The 8,849-nt window shown below is 30.5% G+C and overlaps 1 protein-coding gene across 1 annotated transcript; it reads right to left on the reverse strand.

Moving 5' to 3' along the window:
• Positions 1-266: 266 nt before the first annotated feature.
• LOC21395797 (apoptosis-inducing factor 2) lies at positions 267-4,826 on the reverse strand. Its single transcript, XM_010092187.2, has 6 exons — positions 4,621-4,826; positions 3,183-3,439; positions 1,879-2,324; positions 868-975; positions 656-836; positions 267-539 (listed from the first exon to the last, which is right to left on the reverse strand). Exons 1-5 carry the CDS (start codon positions 4,731-4,733, stop codon positions 681-683), a joined length of 1,080 nt encoding a protein of 359 aa, XP_010090489.2. The 5' UTR covers positions 4,734-4,826; the 3' UTR covers positions 267-539; positions 656-680.
• Positions 4,827-8,849: the final 4,023 nt, after the last annotated feature.

The following is an 8,849-nucleotide window of genomic DNA, read 5'->3' on the forward strand; positions in this document are numbered from 1 at the left end:
TTTACAACTGCATGACCAATATCAATCAGTTATTAACTAATTTTAATCAATAATTTACTGGTTTATCATTAATAATCCAATGGTAAATCTATGATTTGCTTGAAGCCGTGCATAAACCATAAAAAATAGTTCAAAATGAATTATTAAAGCTGAAAATATGCAAGCTAACGCAAAAGCAAAAAATAATATTTACTGTTTAACTTATCATTGGTACTAAATGCGATAGAAAAAAAACAACACTCTCAACGAGAATAAGCAAACTTTAACAAATGGAAAATTCTTACAATTTACATAAATAAAAGGTTCCAACCTTTCCAAAATATTTACCAGTTCATAATTCAGAACAGCAACAAGCTAGTATAATCATATACAAAACACTTGAAACTTAAAATGAGCTGATGGATCTTCAATCAAAAAAAAAAAAAAAAAAAAGAGAGCGGGTGGAAATTCACAACAGTACAAACAAAACTCTGATGATTTCACTGCAGTCAGTAAAGAATTATTGCATATAGTCACCAAAACCGAACTGCCTCTTCTTGCTGAAAATCAAATTATTGCAAAAATGATTAATGTGTTAATTTCGCATGAAATACTTGTTCAATTAATAATGTAAAGGAGAAAAGAAAACCAAATTGCATACAGAATTCAATCTCACCTTCTATAATGCCAATGATCAGGGTTTAAGGCTTTAAGCCGAGCTCTTTCCTCGTCTTTCCCACAAACAGGTCCCCAGATTTGATCTTGCCAGGAATGCATCCACTAATTGTAATAAATGGAAATTGAGCCACGCCCTCTTTTCTCCCAAGAGAGACAATTGCAAGTTCAGAACTAGCAGCCTTATATGTAGCCAGCTTGTGCTCTTTGAGCACCCTTATATGGAGCCAGCTTGTGCTCTTTCCCTCCCGTTAACACCTGCTTCAAGTTCTTGCCGACCACTTGTGCATGTTGATGTGCTATATACCCTTGTTTCATTTCCTGATAAATAAAAGGAAAACTTGTCAGAGCGAAAATATATTTTCACTCAGACTCAAAGATGAAGTCGTGTATTAAGACAGGATGATAATATATCGAACTTGGTAACAGTTACATTAGTTAAATATGGCCTTGGCTTCTAAATTATTGAAAAGGTAAATCAATTAGAACTTTATTGGTGCCAAACTTAGACCATTTCCATCTTATCATCTAAGGCTGGTTTCAAAATTACGTCTAGGAGAGAAACAAAAGATTGGGTCTTAGAATGTCATAGTACTTACACTCAGGTAGAAGAAACATCATGTCATCCCTTTCTATGATTATAAAAAAAATAATGGATTTATAAGCGGCCATTTCCCGAGCGAAATCTAGACACATTTCTAAAGATATTCACTTGTAGTGGCCACTCTCAAGAATGATCCATGACTTCCAACAAACAACACTAGATACCCCAAACCATTTAATATTTCTCCAATAAAAATGTTAGGTTGCAATTCCAGTAGATACAATCAGTGAACCATGTGAAGACGAAACAAAGACATATACATGGTTAAAAAAAAGGGGAAGAGTAAATATAACCATAAGCGGCAGAAATCATATTCATGCTTATAACTTCTCCAACATATGACACACTATACATATTCATGCTTATAACTTCTCCAACATATGACACACTATACATACTCCGGAAAGCACAACTCAGTTCCCTAAGAAGAATTGAGAAAAAATGACTGATCAAGAAACTTTATCCGAAGGATTGTGGACTAATGCGTATCTATCACCTTGGGTAATAACTCCACTAATATGAAGACAAAGTTTTCAGTGTTTTATATAAGCTATATGCAAAACAGAACATTATTGCAATTTCAAACATAACCATAGGAAGGGAACATACGATAAACTTACCTTAATATCTGTGATATCTCCTATGCCAAAGACATTTTGATGACCCCTGACCCTCAAGTGCTCATCAACAATCAACCTTCCATTAGTATCTAAGCTATCCTTTAGAACAGTCTCCTTAAGCCAGGATGAACCCAATGGTATACCAGTAAACAGAAAATGGCAATCTGCTTTTATAGTCTCTCCGCTCGATGTTTGGTATATACCGTCAGATACATTATCCAAATTAACTGATTGCTCTAAAAGCACTTCAACTTTCTTCGATATCAACCAATTCAATGCCTTTTTCGAAGCCTTAGGACCAACAAATTCAAGCAATCTGCTCCCCTGGTGCACCAGTGTTACCTTCTTCTCTGGAAAGTCAACAGAAATTTCACCAGCAAGCTCCACACCAGAGGGACCCCCTCCCACAATCAAAATTGAATCATGAGACTTTATCTTTTCAAACTCTGTAAATAGAAGAATAATAAAGTCAGCACGTCCTAATGCAAATACGGCATAAACTTATCAAAAACCTTATATATTCACTATAGAAAAAGTGAGCTCAATCCCATAAAAAATGTCTCATTTTCATTCCTTGTTCCACTTTAAGAGTATGTTTGGTAGGAAAGAAAAGTAGAAGGAAGGAAGAAGGTAGAGGGATTTTGAGAGGGAAAATGAAAATGTAAGTTGTTTGGTAGGAGGGAAAAGAGAAAGGAAGAGAAAATAGAGTGGAAAATAATACATGTGGGTCCCACTATTTTTTTTCTTTCCACGAGTGGGCAGAAAATGAGATAAAAAATGGAGACAACTCATTAAAGTGAGCAAAGTTACTAAACTACCATTTTCTCCATCAACATCCAAGTAAAAAATTTAAAGGTATAAAAGTAATTTACGAGTAAGATTTTTTCTTTCCTCTCAATTTAACTTCCAATACCAAACAAGTAAAGGTAAGCTCATTTTTTTTCCATCTTCTCATGCCAAACAACATAAAAGAAAATTAATTTTCTTTCCATCATTGTTATTTTTCATCACTTCCATATTTTCTTTCTATCTTATTTTCTTTCCTTCCTACCAAACATAGCATAAAAGTTTCAGGAGTTGAAAATGAACAACAACATCGTGCTTAAACGTTATATATATTCCTGTTCCACACTTGATTTCGATTTCAACGCAATCACCTCATGCCCTTAAGTTCTTATTGTTGTTCCACGCCTTGATTTCGATTTCAACGCAATCACCTCATGCCCTTAAGTTCTTATTGTATATATTCAACAAGGCAAAACAGAAAATACTGATACTTCTATCTCATGCATTTTTGTGTTCACCTGACTCGTACTGACTGAGCCTTTCAGATCTAGTTCTGGGAAAAGAATCCTTGTGACCAGTAGCAACAACCAGATAATCGTATGCAAACGAATGGCCATCTGCAGTGAAAACTTCACTTTCTGTGACATTAGTTGCAGTAGCTACAACAATCTGCACATTGGTAAGATAATCAGAGTGCTTAATCACTGTTCTTTCAGCAAATGATGGCTCCACCCTAGCCCTCAAGCTCCCCCATGGAATCTCGTAATACTCCTTCCTAATTCATTTGTTCATTTTCAAAATCAGAAAATGACATGACAGCAATTCTTTACTTAAAAAAAAAAAAAAAAAAAAAAAGAACCGATAAGAGAGAAAAAGTGAAACTGAAGACATCAATGATTTATGGGATTAATAGAAAATGTTTGGAATAGATTTAAATAGTATACTATCGAAATGTTTAGGATATATGCCTGCTCAATCCTATATATCGAGTAAGATGTGAATTTAGAATCGGAACTCAACCAATAAAGATTTAGAGGAAAAAGATAATTGAGTAAAACAATTTCTGTAGTTGGAGAACCAATTAATAAATCTTGATTGTGTTTTCTCTTTTCGTTTTGATGTATTAGAAACAAAATAACGAATTATGCTCTTCATATCCTATTCTGGCACTTTTTGTCTAACAGTTCTATACTAGGTCCAGATCCTTACTCTATCGACGATTACAGTAAAAGCTTTCAACAAAATGACAAGGAACCAATGACACGACTACAGTAAACCCTCATTCGCTTAGGGTCAGATTTGCTTATAATGTCTATGCACTTCAATGATGCTTGGTTACACTCTCATTTTCTGTTCTTTGTTTAAGTGAAAAAAAACGTTAAAAATTATGGAATTTTCAAGATGTTACTCAAGAAAATCCCATTAAATTTTTTGCAAAAAAAAAAAAAAAAAAACCACTCGCCACCTTTTAACCCATCAATAACCACAACTTCAGAACCAAGTTTAAGCAATTTTCTTTACAATGTTTCACACATTTTTCGTTAGTTTTTCCATTTATCTCCAACCCAGGTAGCTATTTCACTCCAGAATTACACAGAAAACCCAAATCCACCATTTCCGAACACCCCAAACTCAGGGGAAAAAAAAGAAGTATTGCAAACAAAAAATTTACATGTTAAAAGTATAAACGAACGCAACAAGTCTACCTAAAAACAATTTATACGAAGGTGACCAATAATTCAGACATTACACCTCCAAAAAAAAATTTGAAAAAAAAAAGAGCAAAAGTAGAATCTTAGGCATCGTTCACTTCACCGATTCGAATTTAGAATTTGAGTTTTGTTACAGTAAAAAATTTTTAAAAACAGTCACATCTAATTTTTTTATTACAGTTAAAAACTCTTATAAAAAATCACATTTTAACTTGAGTTACAAACTCAAATAACGAGCCCTTACTGATCTATAAGGACAACATCGGCACATAACTGAAGAGAGTGAGCAATAACGGAACCAGCCGCACCACCTCCCACAATCACCACTCTCTTCTTTTCTCCACCTTGATTTGCCATAAAATCAGCCACCGAATTACAGAACAAAAAAAAAAGCCCAAATTTCTCAAATTTGGGAACAAAGTCAAAGCAATGAAATCCAAAAGTGCATTCGATTGAACAAAATGCAGGTCGCGACCAGGGGAATAAATAAGATAATCTTCAAGAAAGAAGATTCTAGATACTCGGAATTTTCTTTTTTCTTGATAAGTAAACGAAAATGGAGACAAGAAAGATTCTCCGTGGTTTTGGACTCAGTCTTTGATGAGTTCAGATTAAGTTTGGATTTCTGGTGCTGAAGTCGGATGTTTTGATTATAACGTTTGTATATTTTTTATGAAAAAAATACTATAATAAATTACAAATTATAATTCAAATTATCACACAAATCTTCTTTCCAAACGCAATTCTGTAAACGCGTTGAAATGAAAGAGATGCTTTTAGAAAGACAAGTTTTCTTAAACGATTTGTTGGTAGGCGTAGCCGTAGCGTGCCATTCTGGCAATCTGTTATTTATTATTATTATTTTTAAATAAAAAAAGGAGCAACAACAACAACCGTTTTTTGTTGTCTTTGTCTCTTTTGTGGTCAACGGTAAGGCGTCACATGGGTTTACGAAATTTTTCAATAAAAGATAATTTCGGCCTTCGCTTCTTTTATATATTTGAATTTTCAATTTAAATTAAGTTATGTTATTTTTTAAAAATTTTTAATTATAATAAAAAAATTAAATGTGATATTATTTAATAATTTTTAATTATAAAAATTTAAAATTAGAAATTCAAAACGGTGAAATGAACGATACCTGAATTTATGTACTGATCTAAATTTTTATCAATTATTTTTAATTATTTATTTTTATTAATATAATTAAAATGACATTCTCCTGTCAATATACTGATAGATTACGATTTTGTCTGTTAACTCTGTATAAAAGTACGTAAAAGTAAAAAATATATAAATTTAACAGTTAGAAAAATTTAATTTATCGACACGCTGACGTACCAAAAAATTTCTCATAATTAAAAGGGTATTAATCAATTTTAAAAAATAAAAATTAAGACTCATATAATCTATAGGGATATTTATTTCATTTTTCTGTTCTAAAATTTACCCTTAAAATTGACTAATATACTGTGCTTTTTTATATTGATGTGATGGTTGAAAACACAACTCTATTAATACTGTATTTTTCAAATCCTACCAATTATTTATAATGGTACTTATTCGTATAAAAAAATCTGGATTTTTGTTGAATAAAAGAGGAAATTTTTTGGTATTATCACACACTCCGTCATTTCATCACTTTAAAAATTAAGGACCTCATGAAAAAGGAGAGGTTTTATTTATTTATTTATTTATTTTTGGGTCTTTGGAGTCTGCAAACTTTTTTATCTTTAACACTTGTGTTCAATTTGCAGCCATGCGACTATGCATTAAACATTTGATTGGCTGGATTTTGTGTATACCATGAAGAAGTCAAAGATTTGCTTGCAACTAATTTGGGAGTTGACTAGTTTTGGGTTTTGTTGGAATTTTGTGCTTGAAATAATTATATAAAATGTTTGCTTTAAAAGCCTTAAATTTAAAAAATATTTATAAAAAATATCTATTTTTAAAGAATGAGTAATATGTAATATCGGGTATTTTTTATTGTTTATTTTGTGTTGTGTGGTTGATTTTTTCTGATTACATTTTACAAGTTGACTTTTCTTTTTAACCATAATTATAATTTGCAATAAATTTTTTATTTAATATTAATAAGTACTTTTAAATAAGGGAGATGTTTTGATACGTCTAGCGCATCAGTGGGTTAAATTTTTCTAACCGTTAGATTTACATACTTTTTAATTTTTACGTGATTTTATATAAATTTAATATACATAAAATTTGGCTACTAATAAATTGACATATCAGGTCCATTTAGATAATTAGATTTTCCCCCCTCTCTCTTTAATTTAGGTGTTGACTTGTTCTTCCCCAACTTTATTTGGGAGTTGATGATAAACTTTTGTAAATAGGGGCGCATATGAGAAACTTGTTTCTCCCACCATCAATTTTTTGATTTCCATTCTTCATTCCTTTAGTGATTTAGTTTTGGAAGTTCTATTATGCATGGTGTATAGTGACTCCTTTTTGACTTATGTTGTTGCAGTAGAGCCTAATGTCTTATTTTGTTCGCGAGTAAATTACAATGTTTTACTTTAAATTATTCAGTTTTTACATAATAGATTTTGATCTTTCAAGTTTAATAAGTTATACCTTGAGCTTTAAAATCAGTGCAACTAAAATCTAAATGTTAATGGCGTTATCAAATTGATAACTCGAAACACGATATTTGCGTGTGATATGACTTGAAAAGTGACAATTTTTATCTTTCATGTGTGAATTACGTGTTTTAAACCATTAATTTGATAACATTCGGTATCTATTAAACATTAACTACAAATGATTTTAAAGTTCAAAATGTATTATGTAAAAATGAATAGTTTAAGGTACAATGATGCAATTTACCTTTTTGTTTGAGGTGGTTTTATAGCGTCGAGTCATGGCTTTTTTCCTTCTTAGTAAAATTTGTTTCTTATGGCAGTTTTTGCATCATGTTGATGTTTTATGTTTATTTGGGATTTTTGAATTAAATAATATACGGTGTTGTTATTTATTTTTTTTATTTTTTTTGCATTTTTATGAGTAGATTCGGATTTTAATTTTTATTTAGAAGTTTAATTCTCAATTTCCAAATATAATTATTATATCTTCATTATAATACACAGTGCATCAGAAAATATAGTATAATGAAAAGTTTTTAATTTATTCTTCTTGTTTAATTAATATTATTTGTCATAATGAAAAGTATATGATTTTTTTTTCATTGCTGACATTTTATTATTTATGGTAATACTTATATTGATACTATGATGAACATATTAAACATGTTTTTTTAATTATTTTTGTCATTATGAAAAAAATTTATATTCTTTAAGATAAAGTACATTTTATAATGTATAACTTTAATTATAATTGAAAGTAATGTCTATTGTATTGTTTTACATGAATACTGAAATTTATAAATTTTTATAATAATTACATTACGATTTTGGTAATGACGTTTTCTATTTGTTTCGAGTTATCTTAAATGAGATATTTTCATTTTTTATGATCTTTCAGATTCAAAAATGTTAAAAAATGTCGGGTAGATGCTTTTATTTGTTTTTTTTTAAAGATTATTTTTATAATTGCTCCCGAACTATATATCTCGATTCAAAATACCCTCGATTTTTCAAAACGGTTCAAAACACCCCCTGATATATAGAAAATGATTCAAAACACCATTTTCGTCTAAGTCCGTCTAGAACACTAACAGATTATCTGACGTGGCTGTAATGACTGAGAAAATTCCAGACCTTAAATAATACAATTCATGTATTTTTAAGCCAAGGATTTTCTTAGAAAATATTATGTTATATTGTGAATGGAGGATTTATGGAATTAATATATGTATTCCTAAATTCTATAGCAAATTTCATGTTAAGTTCATGTTTCGATCAAGTAAATTCGATCGATAAATTCTCGCCGTATTTTAAGGCGGAATAATTTTCAGTACAAGTATAGTTTGAGAATCTTAATTTCAAGAATCTCTAAGCACGGCACGATGTTAGCGGCGTATAAAAAAAAAACGCACTGGCATTTTAAAAGAAGAAAAAAATCCTTAATTGCTAGATAGTTAGGTTAAAGTCGCAAGATAAATACCTATAGTAGATGGGTACAATATGAGCTCGGGAGTTGACACTGTCAGAAACGTCATTCTCGGGATAGAATACAGAAAATTAAAATTTAGAATTTGTTCAGTCTAAAATTAATTTCAAGACTTGAAACAGTTTGAAATATTACGCGAGTAAGAATATAAAACAATATTGAATTATTCAGAAATTGATATTGGACTGTAAGTAGTAGATTAACTTACGTAAGCTAAACTAATTACCTCTAATCAGTATAAATTTAATCTGTTTAGAGGAAATAATTGAGGATAAGATCAGGCACGTAATCTTACCTTAATCAGATACTTTATATAGTGAAATTTTTAGGGTTTTTGCACTTTCTTTCTCTTATTCTCGCTCATTCTCTCTCTCCTCTCAC

This window comes from Morus notabilis, unplaced genomic scaffold, assembly GCF_000414095.1.
Source record: "Morus notabilis unplaced genomic scaffold, ASM41409v2 Scaffold818, whole genome shotgun sequence".
Lineage (NCBI taxonomy): Eukaryota > Viridiplantae > Streptophyta > Magnoliopsida > Rosales > Moraceae > Morus > Morus notabilis.